At 42.6% G+C, this 17,792-nt stretch overlaps 1 protein-coding gene across 2 annotated transcripts in view; it reads left to right on the plus strand.

Moving 5' to 3' along the window:
• The first annotated feature begins 11,424 nt into the window (after positions 1-11,424).
• Positions 11,425-17,792, plus strand: part of LOC119654727 (mitochondrial fission process protein 1-like) — a 33,781-nt gene continuing 27,413 nt past the window's right edge. The window contains exon 1 of one of the 2 annotated variants that reach the window (XM_038060255.1): positions 11,425-11,654. In XM_038060255.1, the coding sequence (XP_037916183.1) occupies positions 11,606-11,654 (49 nt within the window). In that variant the 5' untranslated portion in view covers positions 11,425-11,605. The remainder of the gene's footprint in view (positions 11,655-17,792) is intronic. The other variant, XM_038060254.1, reaches the window with a different exon arrangement.

A 17,792-nucleotide genomic window follows, 5' to 3' on the forward strand; every position in this document is an offset into this window, starting at 1 on the left:
AATCCTTTCTTAAACACCCGCCTTTCGGTAGTTTGCCATAATTTATTGTTGAAGTATTCTCTGCCGAATAGGAACCACAGAAACCATAAAATATAAAAATTCTCAAGGATATCACAATCATGCTTACTCCTCTTATAAGAATCCTCCTTTGGAGGTGTTTTCACTTTTTTCCCATACATTGCAACTGCCGAAACAGAAACCACTTGATATACTAGACGAAAAGAAGGAAGGAAAGGACTTGGAATTTTAACTACGGAATGGTTAACTTACACTGACTTTTTCTGAATATGACACTATGTTTGCCCCAATATGCTGCTTATATAGGCGTAGCAATAAATTTGATTTTCCACCTTCCTGGAAAATAATTGGATGATCCTTACCCGTTTCTCTTTAGGATGTTATTCATGCAAAGTAATCATCATTGCACACCACAAATATGTAAATAAAGCTCCAAGCATGCAACCATGAAGAAGTGGATCATTCACACGATTGAAACGCATAGCTTGAATAAAGAGAGGGGGCAATTACCAATGTTAACAAATTGTTACAAACGCCAATTGTGTAAGGACACTTTGTGCACGTCACCGTGTAAAGTTTTTATTATCAAAGTTAATTACGGCGCTAGTGGTATTAAAGCGATCTGGAATTAGATAATGAACGGGTTGGAACATAACCTACACTCACATACTCTTATAAACCATATCATTCTTACACGTATCATTCTACAACTGTTTATGATAGCAATTTGGTAGTTGCATGTTTAACGATAGTTGAAAAATGAAAATTTTCCACTGACACTGGATTTTGGTTCTGTGCCATAATCAGCATATTAACTGTTCACTGATATAAAAATCCCACCGCAAAAAGTGAACACTTTAAATAGATTCAATTCCGAAAGAATCTATCATCACTGGGGCAATAACCAGTGTCCGGTCGTCATTGCCATTTTGACCTGCATCATCTCTCTATTTGAGGCAGGGTCAGGAACGGCTTCTTTTTCTACTATGGAAATTACCCCGATAGACTTTCTAATCTACACGGATTAGGTAATCCAGCATCCTCCCCTATGCGTATTAGGAGACCCGCCCCGCCCCTAGAGCCAGTTGACCCGGATTTGGTCGTGATATTTTTAGAATAGTACTCAGTAATGTGTTAGCCTTTTATTGCTGCGCCGAATTTTATCCGCCTTTATGCATGGAAAAAAAACCTTCGTTGCCATTTATCACACTGATTTGCTGGTTGCATTTACATTTAATCAGTTTGGCTTTAATTCTGTCAGCTCCTGGTGACTTATGGTTCTTGAATTGAAAGGAGGTTAGGTTATATTATTGATGATGCAATTGTGCATGGCCTTCGGCGGGCGGAACCCCAGTGAACTAGCCATCATCCCCTTTCTGTCCCACATATTTAACCTCACCTACCTATAGTAATAGTCCGCACGTGGCTATGAAGATCAGTTGTGGATGCTTCAATTCCAGGGCATTAAATATTTGCATTTTTTGGTACGATTTGGTACGTCCCGGAGGATAAGCCATTGAACTAACCACTAAACAGTTCCTCGTTATCAAAGAACTAGCTTAGAAACCTTCGGCACATTACTACGGAAACCCCGGTTGACTTAATTGTTACAGCGCTATGCCGTCGTAGCGGAAGGTCGCGGTTCAAACCTGACTGATGACAGAAAGATGTCAATCGATTCAGTTCGGAATGACTGGATGATTCATACGATGGAGTATTTGAGTCAAATCAGGGTAATAATCGTGGACGCGCACTAATGCTAATCACATTGCGCCTTGTGTTACGGTCTTGAATGAAAGGCCCCAACACGCTTGGACTGTCACGCCAACGATTTAACGGGAGGGAAGAGGAGCAATGGACCTTGTTAGTTCAAAGAGCTCTCTGCTGCCCGGAACAGACTCAATCTCGGAAAAAGAAGAACCCTCACGTAACACACAACACAACTCTATCTGTCAGCGTTCCTCAGCATCTCTCTGGCAATCTTGTCTGGAAAGAGCTCTCCTTGGCTACATAAGTTTCTGATTAAACTCATCTCCACAAGAACAGGTTTGATCAGCATCGTCCACCACCCCATTACAAAAATCACAGCTTGGAGATTGTACCTTATCAATTTTATACAGATACGACTGAAAACATCCGCTTTCGCGGTTGTGTCAACCATACACAGTAACATGCAGATATTCAAGATACCTTTTGCCTCCTCGTCGACTAACTTTTACCAGTAGCTAAATATGCTTTTATTGATCGTGCCGCGAGTCTTCTTTTATCTGACCATTCTGATGCATGCATCATCCCAACTGTTTGAACCCTGCATCAAATACACGATTGCTCCGAAATGTTAATATGATTTTTATGGAAACTTAAATTTGCATTAATCAACGATTTTTTTTTTATGACCAACGTAAACTCCTTCAAATAAAATATGGTCACACTCGAGGATCCGCATATATCCTTCCGAGACGAAGAGGCAAATCTGATTTCCAATAAAATGGGCATATTAGAGCAATGGATTGAGTACTTTGACGAACTACTGAACAACCAGAACATCGGCGAGTTGGAGGTCCCGTGAAGACGGCGGGCAAATACTGCCACCACCAAGTATAGAAGAAACAGTCTGTGCAATTCATCGACTTAAAAATCATAAGTCGCCAGGAGAGGCGACCAATTACACCAAGTGGTTCATCAAATTGTGCTCAAAGTGTGGGAGAACTTATCAATGCCTGATAACTGGCAAAGAGGCATTATCTGTCTCATACATAAAAAGAGAGGTATCACACAGTGCAACAATTTTAGAGGTAGAGCTGAGTACCATCTATAAGATATTCTCCTCTATCTTGCTAGGCCGGATGGCCCCGTATGCCCAGAACATCATTGGCCATACCAAAGAGGCTTCACTTCAGACAAATCAGCAACAGATCAGATTTTCTCTGTGCAGCCAGCGATGGAAAAACTGTTCGAATATGGACATCAGTTGGAATATGGATATAGCCAGGGTAAAACTGTACACGGCCGTGAGAGAATTCGGTATCCCGACGAAATTGATAAGACTGGCTAGGCTGACCCTGACCAATGTTCGAGGCCAGATAGAAGCAACAGCTTCACTCTCAAGACCATTCAGCATCAACAACGGTCTACGACAAGGGGATGCTCTATCATGCGTCCTCTTTTACCTGGCTCTCGGGAAAGTAATCCGAGGCGTACAAACTTCCTTCATCCAGGGCGAGCAGGCGGCGCGAGATCTTGAGCTGCACATCAATGAAGCCAAGACAAAATATATGGTAGCAACATCAGCACCGAAAACCAACCAACCAACAACATCAAACCGCACTGGTCAAACGGGAAAAATAAAGATAGGAGACTACAGCTTTGGGACCGTTGATACTTTCTCCGATCTAGGGTCGAAAACCACAACCGATAACAGCTACGATGATGAAATCCGCGCCCGGTTATTGGCTGCCAACAGAGCCATAAGGGCCATATCTATGGTAGGCAGAGCCTGCCTGAGATGGAGCGATGATTGATGGACCTCGGCGGACCCGGCGTAAAACCGGGATGTCTTGGGTTCTTTATTAAGGCAGACCTAGGCCGGATACCGGTTGTTGCGCCATTGATGATGATGAATGCTTAGATCTTAGTAGTAACTATAACAAGGGACGATTGAAGTAACCTATACCTACTCCCACGGACCCCGTTCTTTGTGTTATAACTTTAGAAATATTTTGAATTTGAATCTGAAATTTTAACTGCACTTTTTCAACATGTTATGCTTGCTAAATATGTATGTAAAAAACAAAAATTGTCACCCCATATTGATGATATTTTCCTCCAGAAAGCTAGACTTACTCCGGAAGCTTGTTAGTGACATGTTGCTATGTATCTGCAAATACGTTGCGTCTAAGGAACTCAAGCGGTAATTTTGCAAGTTATATATGTATATACTGTTCTAATAGAGCAATATTTTGATACGAGCGACCAATGCTGATTGGTTCTGCAGTCTGGAGCACATTCACACATGCAAGTGACAGAGTCTATTGTTTTAACATCTCAGTACCACGAAGAATAGTGACTACCTACAAATTAATGAATTCGTACAAGTATGTTGTATATTACCCAGCCATCGAGAATTCTCAGATAGATAGATAGATAGCTTTATTAGTGTAAATCAATTCATGTTCAGATACAAACAATATTTAAGTGATACAGACTAAGTCTTTTCAACTATGGTAAGTTGTGCAGTATAAACAATCTTAATAAGTGCAATCGCTTCAATTCTCAAAATTCCCTAGGAAAATTTAAAAAAAACCTAGCTTGCGAGAATTCTCAGAAGTGATGTTTATCCGATAATTGATTAACGACGGGCATTCACGTTTGATGGCCTCTCCCGCTTCGCCTGTATCGTACCTGTACCTGTATCGATTGTCCTCGGACCTTTCAACGAAGACTCCGCCACCCTCTGTTTTTCATTCCAAGCCTGCCTTCAGGCTTGTTCTTATACTAAATCTCGGTGAAGTCTTTCGCAAAGGTCCCGCCTCCCTCCAATTTAATGAACAAAGCTGGCGTTCCACTTCCCATTCGTTTTTCGCCTTTCCAATCCTTTTCGACAAACAGTTTTATATCGACGCAGTGTGTTGTTTTTTTTATGTTTCTAGGTTTTCTTTTATTATGCCCTGGAACTATCGCGGGAATGTCTTCTCTAGATGTGCCTTCATCTTTTCGTCTTTCCCCCAGTTCACTCTGCAACGGACTACCTGTAGTACCTTTGGCACTGGCAGTGTTCTCAGCCAAAAATACAATTGCCCTAACCTATTAAACAAGGATAAACTCCTCACGATCGGGGTAGATGACCGATCCCTGGAGGCAATTAAACGTCCGAGTTGTCATATCAACTACCGATTTGGCAACATACCCGTGCATGTGCACAGGGGAAAGCCGAGGAAAGAGACCTCGGAGGAGGCATCGAGTAGAAAACTTGCCGAGGTCCCCGAAGAAGTCTCGGAAGCTATAGAGGCGGAAAGGACTGGATCAACCAGGGAAATAGACCTGCTGCCCAGTGAAGAGCAGAAGCTGGACGACCTAGACCTAGGACTCCTAAGGCTCAGGGTGGACAGCGACGCGCAGGAAAGCGCCATGTCGGAGGAAGAGGGTGACACTCCGACAGTGGAGAAGAGCTGCAAACAATAACGGAGCCAATGGCCAGCACTAAGATAGCCCAGATAAACCTCCACCATGCGAGAGCTGCATCTGCAGTGATTGCAAGGGCAAATTCCAAGGAGAACATTAGAGTAGTGCTGGCTCAGGAGCCCTGGGTGTACCGGGGGCAGATTCGCGGTCTGCAAAGAGGAAGCATGCAGGTAATTTGGGACTCCCCTTGTGAAAAACCAAGAGCTTGCATAATTCTTAAACGCAATTTAAAATACATATGTCTTTCAGAGTTCTTAATCGGGGACCTTGTGGCTATCCAAGTCTCATTGGATACTTCCCAGCAGACGAGAGCCGGGCTGGCTTCACCGGAACAAGTCGCAAAACTGACGAAGTATTGCGAGGAGAGGGCGTTACCACTTCTTCTCGGCTGCGATGCCAACGCCCACCAGCGACCAGGGGAAGCAGCGACACTAATCGTACAGGTGAGTACCTTCTTGAATTTATTCTTAGCAATAAGTTAGAAATATACAACTAGGCACTAGGTAACTAGGTACTAGATATAACTCTAAGAAATACCCTAATGAACGGAATGGTCAGGAATTGGAGGGTGTCGGATGAACCCTCAATGTTTGATCACAGGATAATCAGATTCGATATTGAGGGTAACTCCGAAATAAAAAGAATAATAAGGAATCCCAAGAGAACGGATTGGAAATCCTACACAACGCACTTGAGCAACAACATTGCCCACCTTCAAGGGGGCGGTGACATCAGGAGCGAACTGCAATTAGAAACATCATCATCATCATCAACGGCGCAACAACCGGTATCCGGTCTAGGCCTGCCTTAATAAGGAACTCCAGACATCCCGGTTTTGCGCCGAGGTCCACCAATTCGGTATCCCTAAAAGCTGTCTGGCGTCCTGGCCCACGCCATCGCTCCATCTTAGGCAGGGTCTGCCTCGTCTTCTTTTCCTACCATAGATATTGCCCTTATAGACTTTCCGGGTGGGATCATCTTCATCCATACGGATTAAGTGACCCGCCCACCGTAACCTATTGAGCCGGATTTTATCCACAACTGGACGCTCATGGTGTCGCTCATAGATTTCGTCATTGTGTAGGCTACGGAATCGTCCATCCTCATGTAGGGGGCCAAAAATTCTTTGGAGGATTCTTCTCTCGAACGCGGCCAAGAGTTCGCAATTTTTCTTGCTAAGAACCCAAGTTTCCGAGGAATACATGAGGACTGGCAAGATCATAGTCTTGTACAGTAAGAGCTTTGACCCTATGGTGAGACGTTTCGAGCGGAACAGTCTTTGTAAGCTGAAGTAGGCTCTGTTGGCTGACAACAACCGTGCGCGGATTTCATCATCGTAGTTGTTATCGGTTGTGATTTTCGACCCTAGATAGGAGAAATTGTCAACGGTCTCAAAGTTGTATTCCCCTATGCTTATTCTTGTTCGTGCTTGTGTTTGACCAGTGCGGTTTGATGTTGTTGGTTGATTCGTCTTCGGTGCTGACGTTGCCACCATGTATTTTGTCTTGCCTTCATTGATGTGCAGCCCAAGATCTCGCGCCGCCTGCTCGATCTGGATGAAGGCAGTTTGAACGTCTCGGGTGGTTCTTCCCATGATGTCGATATCGTCAGCATAGGCCAGTAGTTGGGTGGACTTGAAGAGGATCGTACCTCTTGCATTCACCTCAGCATCACGGATCACTTTCTCGAGGGCCAGGTTAAAGAGGACGCATGATAGCGCATCCCCTTGTCGTAGACCGTTGTTGATGTACGACAAGGGGATGCGCTATCATGCGTCCTCTTTAACCTGGCCCTCGAGAAAGTGATCCGTGATGCTGAGGTGAATGCAAGAGGTACGATCCTCTTCAAGAAATCAATTAGAAACGGTGGTGGAAAACCTCAACACAATCGTCATTGACGCATATGAGGCCAGTTGTCCGGCTAAGACAGTCATGTCATCAAGGGATGTACCATGGTGGAACAAAAACCTAGCCAGAATGAGAAGAGAGGCACGAAAACTCTTTAACCGGCCAAAACAAACCGGGGACTGGCAGAGGTATAAAAATGCACTGACTGCGTATAGCAACGGGATCAGGGAAACGAAACGGAACAGCTTCAGGGAATTCTGTGAAGGGATTGAACAGATCACAGAAGCAACCAGGCTGTACAAGGCTGTAGCCAAAGACGGGGGAATATCCTCTGTCTGCTTGAAAAAGGAAGATGGGACATTTACTGAGAATGAGGAGGACAGGGTACACCTGCTTCTCAGAACTTTCCCGGGGTCGTACCCCTCGGTGGCAGGCGACAACAGTCTGCCTGACACCCCAACAACGAATAAAAGGGGAAGGAAGGAGAGCTGGAAACTAGCAAAGGAGGTATGCTCAGAAGCTCGGCTAAGATGGGCAGTGAGAACTTTTAAACCAATGAAATCTCCCGGTGTGTGATTTTCCCAGCACTTATCCAGAGAGGCCTAGGAATTATCTTAGAGTCTCTTCTGAGGGTGGTAAGTGGGAGCATAGCACTGAGTTACATACCAAGGGCATGGAGGGGCAAAAGTGGTCTTTATTCCGAAAGCGGGTAAAAAGGATCCTTTTCACCCTAAATCTTTCAGACCAATCTGCCCAACATCGTTCGTACTCAAAACGGTGAAGAAGGTCATAGACAACTATATTAGAACTAACGTTCTAAAGCGTAATCCCCTACATCACTGTCAACACGCTTACCGGGCAGGACGGTCAACTGAAACTGCTCTGTATCAGCTGACAGAGGTACTACGGGACGCCATAGAAACAAAAGAAATTGTACTGTACGCGTTTTTGGATATCGAAGGAGCATTCGACAACACATCGCACACAGAGATACAGGATGCCCTGAGCCGTAAAGGAGTGGGAAACACCCTGGCACTCTGGATGGGCAAAATGCTAGAAAGCAGACAAATAGAGGTACAAACAGATACAAATTCTATCATCATGAACACCACTCAAGGCTGTCCACAGGGTGGAGTACTATCGCCGCTGATGTGGAGTATGGTAGTGGATGAACTCCTGGACGTGTTAACAAATACTAGAATACAAGTCCAGGGCTACGCGGACGACATTGTTTTAATCTGTAGGGGCAAATATGAAGAAACCCTATGTGATAGAATCCAAACTGGATTAAAGGTTACTAGTGCATGGTACAGGAAGGTGGGATTGCGGATCAACCCAACCAAAACCACCATAGTACCATTCACTAGGAGGCGTAAGCTGAATCACCTGAGAGCCATAACATTACATGATATGGAGGTGAAACGAGAAACAGAGGTCAAATATTTGGAAATTACGCTAGACCAAAAATTACTCTGGAAGACACCAGGGATGGAGCAGTCCAGGGTGCTTATTAGGGGATACGAACCCATGCGTACTAAGGATTGCTTAAACCTCACCAAAAAGAACCTCCAAATCATAGTGGGAATTCTCACTGGTCATTGTCGGCTGAACTTGAGAAGCTAGGGATATCTACGGATACTACCTGCAGGTTTTGTGAGGAGGAGGACGAAACCTCTATACACGTCCTGGGACAGTGTCCGGTATTTGTGCAAAGTAGGTCGAGACATCTGGGAGAACACTTAATACCAGATGCAAAGCTGAAAGAACTAGAAGTAGGGAACATACTAAAGTTCCTAACGGTTACAGGCCTACTTGAGATACAATGATCAATAGGTACACTATAACCAGTAAAAGGGGCACAATAGTTCTTCAAGGACGCGGTGCGACTTTCCCTTAACAGAATAATAACCTATTAAACCAATTAACGTGATAACTAGTATTTAATTAATTTTTCTGAAATTGTAATACCCCCTAATTACTTATCATCGCTTTGTATTGCTGTTTCAATACGGTGGAGCTACTCTGGCTACCCGGTCATTGTGGTACAGAGGGAAATGAAATCTCGGATGCTTTAGCAAAAGAGGGTTCAATTTTCCCCCATCCCATCATCACGTGAGTCGAGTTCAAGGAATTGATTTTTTTGCCACCATTTGTATCCAGATCTGGTAAAGAATATTTAGTAAAAGTGATTTTTCATTATTCAGAGTAATTCGGAAATGATAGTGTTAAAAAGAAGTTAAGGTGTCATATGTCAGGTTTACGTCGATCGATCCGACACTCGAATGACTCGCTAAAAGAGCGAAAATTGAAGCCTAGAAGAAATAATTGGCTTTGAAGAAACTAAAGGTTTATAGACCTGCGATACCAGGTTATAATGTTAATAATCACATTTTGCATGCACATGCATTTTTCTCTAAACTACATGTTAACAAGTCGGAATACCGGAAGCTAGAGCTTACAATATAAATATATACATAGGTCTGCCTCCAGTAAATGATATTGATATATAAATGATTAAAAAACTAAACCGAAATGTTTCCCTGCTACCCCCGATTCATATGAGTTCACACATACACGGTTTAGAATGCACAAAATTCACTTGAAATGGAAAATTTTCACCTTCTATAACTTTGTTAATAATAGTTGGATTTCCTTCAAACTTCCCAAATTTATACCTTATGTTATCCCTTATGTTTGTGAAAATTTTTTATAAATATTGCAAAAACAAAAGGGGGTTCCCGGTTTTCTAAAATATGCTAATACACTATTGCTTACTTTATTTGTGAAGACATCGGAACGGGATGTATTTTGAGGCCTAGATTTAGTTTATATACACTGCTGTGATTTTTTTCCGGATTTGTTGGTTGGATAGGTTCTGAAAACGATATCGGTTACACCCTTTGGGGTCATATTTTGAGCTCTCACTCCCCTATGTATCACCTGATATCAAATGTAGGACCAGTTAGTACTAATTGAACCGTTTCATTTGATAACCCACACGATCATACTCTGTGAAAATATGTTGTACCCCTCTTTCGCATGTATGGGGAGCCTCTATTAAACTCAACACAAAATGGAGCCATTTGCTATATGCAAAGTAATTCACAAACCACACGTTCTAACCAAATTTCTTGACAATCGGTCACATAGAGAGACACAAGGGACAGGATAATCGGCGCATTGCCGGAAGTGGTAGATGTCCGAAATTTAGGAAGGTACTGACTGCAATGAGCAGATGCAGTTTATTAAAATAATACTTGAGCAGACCACGTACGAATCTAAGATGAACTTTACCATCATAAGTGAACCATATAGAAACCGTTACGGTGTCATATGGGTTCCAGATTCGACTGGTGGAGCGACGATAGGGACGTGTGGTCGACAGGCCATGCAATGTCAGGCAACCAGTGACTTTGTGTAGGCGAAAATAAGTTGTGTATATATATACAGCTGCGATGCTCCACCAAGTTTGACACTATCTGAATTCCAGGAAATCATAATCTTTTTCTCGACGCAAGGGGACGAAACCCAAAACTGATTACTGGTGATTTCAATGCTTGGGCCTTTGAGTGGGGTAGCAAAGAATCAAATGCAAGGGGGAGCAGTTTATTAGAATCGCAGATGGACATGATTTTCGCTAACAAAGTTGTTGTGAACACTTTTCAGAAAGGGGTATGTGTGGAGACACAGGGCAAAGAACCATCATGCCCGAAACCGAGAAAGATTTCAAGCTGGTCTGCAAAAGCTTTGGATGAGCAGACCTTCATAGAGGAGTGGTTAGACTGACCTAATAAAACAGGCACCTCTACGGAAAGAGCTATCTATGTGGCCCAATGCGTCGTCAAATCATGGGACGCGTCCATACCCAGGAGGTGCTCATATCCGGAACAAACTGGGAAAGGCGGAGGAGGAGAAAAGACCGCGGTTACCTCCGCCGCATATTGAAGAAAGGTGAGCAAACTAGAGTGAGCTAACTCCGCCCTTATGGTGGTTCCGTGGGACAGGGAGGAAGTCGAGGGTGTTTTTTTAGGTTGGAGGTAATGTACTATTAGTAATTTTATATGAGCAGAGATCGGAATGGGGCATATTTTGAGACTAGGTTTCCAGCCAAAACTAACATCAGTTTCGGAAAGTCAAGACCTTCCATTTCATTCCCCACACGACTACTTTCGATGATAAACTCCACCTAAATTTATATCACGGGATTTTATAGTTCCCATCCATCCACCAAATTTCCTTCGGATCGGTTTAGCCGTTTTGGGGAAAAGTGCGTATGACCGACAGAAGATTTTAATAATGTTTTGTTTTTACATAACGATTCCATCTTTCTACTATTCCAAAAAAGCTCTACCTTCAACATAACCACTACATCGTATAGACATGGGGTTTTTAGTCTAGTTCATTTCTGTCACTATTCCTTCCATTTGACTGGAATAGCGGAATGTATTAATTTTTTTATTTTTTCAAAAAATTTGATCTAATATTCAAAATTCACTTCAGCCATAAATTACAATTGTTGGAATTTTCAAAGGTGCATCTTCCGAATAATTTCTGTTAATATGACGAGCAGCAGGGATCCTTTACGTAACACAGTATTACGTTATGCAGGTAAGACAAGTTCAAAATTTTGGTCTCTGTTTCAAGCATGTAAAATTTGAACCATTAATACATAGCGTTCCATACATATTTATACAACTACTTCCTAACCTTATCTCCCTAGACCTGTACTCAACTTATTTACTCCTATGTAGCATACGCTGGACTGGTGGCACGTAAGGTTTCGATGAATGTCCCATTGAGTATATTTGCGGCTACACATGCTTTAACGGTGGGATACATTTTGGCAGATGTCGTGGAGAAATTTGTTGAAAGTTATAAAGTATCCAAGCAACAATACCACACATAATGCACATCCTATATATTCTAGGACAGTAAGGAATTGAGTCGAAATGTACGGTCGGTTTTCGATGCAGTTCTTTGGCAATCAGCTGCAACGTTAATACTGCCAAACTTCACAGCTTCGGGGTACCGCTTCCTATAAATATAATATTACTTTCATTGCATATTTGCCGTTTTCTAGAGCAACTTCAAAACACGTGGAAGCGTCATTTGACTTACTGGGTAATAAACTTGCAGGAAAAAGGAGAAAGTAATACATCCGCTATAGCCCTTTGAAAGAAATCGTCTCTCTTGGTAAATACGCTTTCTAAGGTTTTGGTCTGTCTGCCCTTTTTTTCCAAGATGTTGGAAATCTTCAAAAAGCTCTGGTGTGGACACGCCAGTGCGTGGGATTATACCATGAAATTATAATTGATCTCCCCAGCCTCTCCCAGGTGATCAACCTGCGTGTCCAACGGCCCTCCTTTTCGTTTTTTCAGCTTTCGGTGAAGAGATGCTATTCTCCCAAGCGAGACTGCATACAGCAAGATTGAACTTACAACCCTTTCTATAAGGAAGTATGCTGGCACCCTCCTAAATTCTTCAGTACTAATTTATATTGGTTTATTTCACTTATCTCGCTTGCTTTTTATATATTTTCTTATTACACTGATCACCTAATTGCCCACATATTTCTAAGCTAATTTAGCAACCTGGCATCAAGATATTTGAATACATCCAGTCTCTCTGAGGCATCTAGATTGTGCATTCTGTATGTTTTTCGGATGATGTCCACGTTGTCCCAGGAAATATTATGGCCCCTTCCTATTATGTGTTTCGCGGCTGAAGATTTGACTTGCTTTACTGCACTTTTTGTCGCTAGCTTACTCGAATATCATTTTCACCAACCGCTTTGTCTGTGCCCATCCCTTGCTGGGGAATAAATCCTGGATGATTTTCAGCATGCTCTTTTGCACATGATTGTGGACAGGATAATCGAAGTTAAAGTCACTAGTCCAGCAGTAGTTGGGTCTTCTAATGAAAAATATGCTTCCCCTAGGTATGGACACGTCATATGCTTCAGAGACGCATGTCACATGGAAAGCTTTTACGCGGGGCTACCAGCCTTAGTAGAAGATGAAGATTTTCTCACCTAGCCCCTCTATTGATCAGCTTAACGTCCTTCTCGACTCTAGATGCACTGTTTCCTGCCTTGTGCTTCTCCCCATAGTTCGTAGATAATTGTTAGGTGATCGTTGTTAGTGTAGTCGTCGCTAACGTGTCAGAACATACAAGAAACCAATGAAAGGCTGACAAAGGTTAAGTCTATGATTAAGGCAAACCCCCCCCCCCCTCCCGAAAATTCCACTGCGAAAAGTCTATAATAAACTTTAGCCCTTCACGTTGTTCTCTCTGTTTCCCTCAATCACTTAAGGTGAGTCTTAAAACTTCATCCCCTTGCATCATGAGCAGTTTTCAAACTCAAGCAATGTGCGCCGCTCCACCAGTCGGGTCCCATTCACCCCTCATGGTTACTGTTTGGTTCCCTTACGATGGCGACCTCCCATGTCAGCCCTGTGGATGGTTTGTTCAAGTAAATCCTGAATGACCCTGCAATGATTGAGGTACTAGCCTCACTTTTTCATTGAAGCCAACGCCTTCGTCATTTCGGGCATTATGGCAGTAGAAAGTGTGGGAGAAAGTCCATACTTCCACACCTTCTGCATCAATCGGACCGATCGATGCTGCTGGTGCATACCCTCGCAAAATATCCAAACATGAGGCACTTTAAAACACCTCCTTAATGAAATCACTCTCTCACACGGCAAACAATCCATTCGATTCGAACTTTCCCCGCCGCTAATAGCTTTTGCGCTTCCTCCACTGGTAGTCGCATTCTGGCCATTTGAGTACTTCCCTAGATTTTTCTGCAACTCAGAACACATTCTTCACCCAGTTCCTTGAAACTAAATTACTCTGTTAACGCAGTGGAAATTTCTGCTTTGGATGATACTTCATTGAGATTTTTGCACTGAATATAACTCATATTTTTGAGCCCATATTGTGACATTTTTCATAATTTGGTTACGAAACCCATCAGCATTGCCCAAGCTGGATTTTTTTCAACTAAAACATGAGATCGCCTATGTCTTTCAGATTTTTGTAACACTTTTGCCTGGATCTTTTATTCAGGGTCAACTGCTGGAGATAACAATTGCTTCTAAAGAAATTTAAACCATCCACCATTTGTTTGTTTCTTAGGTTTCTTCGCTACGGTTGCTGACGATCCACTTGCGACACAGGCTTTTTCGCTTCCGAGCTGTTAGTCTTTGACATTGATGGAGATCGGAGAATTGAAGGGCTTTTCACAAATGGGTCAATTCCTCGATCTCGGAGTATTTCCTGAGGTCTTCCTTCTTGAACGAACTCGGTTAATGTTGAAACCATCTATCATTTTTAAGGTTTTTTCTAAAACAAAAGTTTATTATAATCGACTAGATTTGCTGAAAATATATGGTCTGAAATCCCTTCGCGTGTACGAAGTGGCACTACTTTCTGTTGAGTCTAAGGGGCACTTCCCATATATGTATACGAAAAGAGGTGTAACATTTTTTTTTCAGAAGATATGGTCATGTAGGTTATGAAATGAAAGGTCTTCGTTAGTACTTTTCGAAGCTGGTTTTATTTCTGATATTGAGTGAAATTTAGGGGAGTGTGTTGGGAAAAAATACCTCAAATAAAGTTAATAATAGCATATTTTAGAAATTTACTTGAAAACCCCTCTTAAGTTCATCCTAGAAGTACAGGATTTATTATATAATAAGTAGTAATATAATACAAAATGTAATAATATAATACAAAATTTTAAGGAAATCCAAGCATCAAGTCTGTATGCATCGTTAGTCACTTTCTGTTTCACCTCCAAATAAACATAGAGTAGATTTATAATAGCTTCAAGTACCGCGGTCGTCTCATGGTTTCACTAATACTTAGCAGGTTCCTGCTGTTCAGCCTCAAAAGTCTTTAGCCTACTATTATTAACAAATTTAATAATTGTTGGCGCAACAATCCATATTAGATCAGAGCTTTGAAGTGTGTTAGAGCACTTCATTCAAAACCGAAACGGTACACTACAGTATGCTGTAAGAGTCAATGTGGTCAGCATTGCGCTGGCCCGAGATTATTACCCTGATTTGACTCAGGTACTCGTTCACAGTTATGTCGACTGGTATCTGATGTCAAATCACGATACAAATCCCACTGCCACCAGTGAGATTTAAACCGCGACCTTCCGTACGATAGCTTGCTTTATAAAAGGTTAAAAAATTTTATTTCACATGAATTTATGGCAACACAGGACGTGTATATATGACATTATTACCATCTAAAGTGAAGTCATATGAACAGTGGAGTTGGATATATCAAGGAATATTTTAAATTTTTAGCTATGTGCGAATGAAAAAATTTCCATAGGAAATTTCTCACAGAAGATGAGCACAAAATCTTTATACTCGAAGCGTCCAGCTTCTAATACTCCGACCTTTTCGCCTTTGTTCTTCTTCTTCTCCAAATCTAAATCAATTGTAGGATTCGATGCCACGCTGACCAAATTACTCATCACTGAGGCGCTAACATCGAAGATATCGACGGTCGGGAACCCGCTTGACCAATACCTAGAACCGCCGATACCGGGGTTCTGAGCTCCTTCACCGTAAGTTTGTTCTTTTCCTTTTCTTTCATTTTCTCGATACCCTTTCCATAACCAGTTTGATCCAGGCACTAGAGATGAACAAACGCTTGCCAGTGCACATTGTGAAAAGAAATTACAAGAACACATATTTACACATTAATAGGTTTGCTACTATCCGCCACCGCATGATAGGAGATTTGGCAACTCCTGACAGGTCTATCTGACTGTATGTCATTCACATCTATTTCTCAGAAACTGTCACTCCTACTGATACCACATTTGATAAGGATAACAAGGGGGAATAGTATCGACAACAGAATGCAAACTCGTTTTAATGCGCTTTGAACTTCAAACTTCTTTGAGATTCTACTTCGATGCAACATGTGACATTTTGTAACGTCATATGTGACTCGCATAATACCACAGGTGTTAATTGGTCCAGAATTCCCCTGGGTAGAACATTGCAGATATGCTGCCTATTCACACTGTTAAAAGTTTTTTCCGGCCACCAGACATTTAAATTTCTCTATTTAGTTGCGTGAACCCTTGCAACTTCTCCCTTCAAAATAGATTTGACAGTTGATGCTCAGATGGCAAGTGGTCGCTCTTGGTGAGCCAGTCTGCCAGCCTCCTCATTGCCAGGGATGTTCAAGCGACCTAGCACCCCATCAGAAAAATTTTGTCCATGCGGCCAAGTTTCAGCTGCAAATGATAGCAGCTACCCACGTACTGACTTAATATGGTGCTACTAATTTATGACAATGACACTGTCTGACTGTTGAAGCAAGTTCAAATTGTGCGATCCCGTCATCTTTGTCGCAAAAATTCTTTTCAAAATACCGTATATGTCCACCTAAAATATGCATATTGCTTTTCTGAGTAGTCGAGTCAGTTCTGTCTAATTACGACACAGCGTATCTTCTCAAAGACAAATCTGGAAAATGCGTAATCATCAAGCATCAAATTCGCCTAATGTTTGCAAACGATTTCCCGATACAGGCAAGCGCCAAAGGTATCAAGCGTCTATGCATCGTTAACCACTTTAGGTTTCACCTCCAAATAAATGTAGGTAGATTTATCATCATCATCAACGGCGCAACAACCGGTATCCGGTCTAGGCCAGCCTTAATAAGGAACTTCAGACATCCCGGTTTTGCGCCGAGGTCCACCAATTTGATATCTCTAAAAGCTGTCTGGCGTCCTAACCTACGCCATCGCTCCATCTCAGGGGTCTGCCTCATCTTCTTTTTCTACCATAGATATTGCCCTTATAGACTTTCCGGGTGGGATCATCCTCATCTATGCGGATTAAGTGGCCCGCCCACCGTAACCTATTGAGCTGGATTTTATCCACAACCGGACGGTCATGGTATCGCTCATAGATTTCGTCATTGTGTAGGCTACGGAATCATCCATCCTCATGTAGGGGGCTAAAAATTCTTCGGAGGATTCTTCTCTTGAACGCGGCCAAGAGTTCGCAATTTTTCTTGCTAAGAACCCAAGTTTCCGAGGAATACGTTCGGACTGGCAAGATCATTGTCTTGTACAGTAAGAGCTTTGACCCTATGGTGAGACGTTTCGAGCGGAACAGTCTTTGTAAGCTGAAATAGGCTCTGTTGGCAGCCAACAACCGTGCGCGGATTTCATCATCGTAGCTGTTATCGGTTGTGATTTTCGACCCTAGATAGGAGAAATTGTCAACGGTTTCAAAGTTGTATTCTCCTGTCCTTATTCTTCTTCGTGTGTGACCAGTGCGGTTTGATGTTGTTCGTTGATTCGTCTTTGGTGCTGACGTTGCCACCATATATTTTGTCTCGCCTTCATTGATGTGCAGCCCAAGATCTCGCGCCGCCTGCTCGATCTGGATGAAGGCAGTTTGTACGTCTCGGATGGTTCTTCCCATTATGTCGATATCGTCAGCATAGGCCAGTAGTTGGGTGGACTTGAAGAGGATCGTACCTCTTGCATTTACCTCAGCATCACGGATCACTTTCTCGAGGGCCAGGTTAAAGAGGACGCATGATAGTGCATCCGTTGTTGTTGTCGAATGGGTCTTCAGAGTGATCCTGCTGCTTTTATCTGGCCTCGCACATTGGTCAGGGTCCTCCTAGTCAGTCTTATTAATTTCGTCGGGATACCGAATTCTCTCATGGCCGTGTACAGTTTTACCCTGGCTA

The sequence above is a fragment of the Hermetia illucens genome, chromosome 4, assembly GCF_905115235.1.
Source record: "Hermetia illucens chromosome 4, iHerIll2.2.curated.20191125, whole genome shotgun sequence".
NCBI lineage: Eukaryota > Metazoa > Arthropoda > Insecta > Diptera > Stratiomyidae > Hermetia > Hermetia illucens.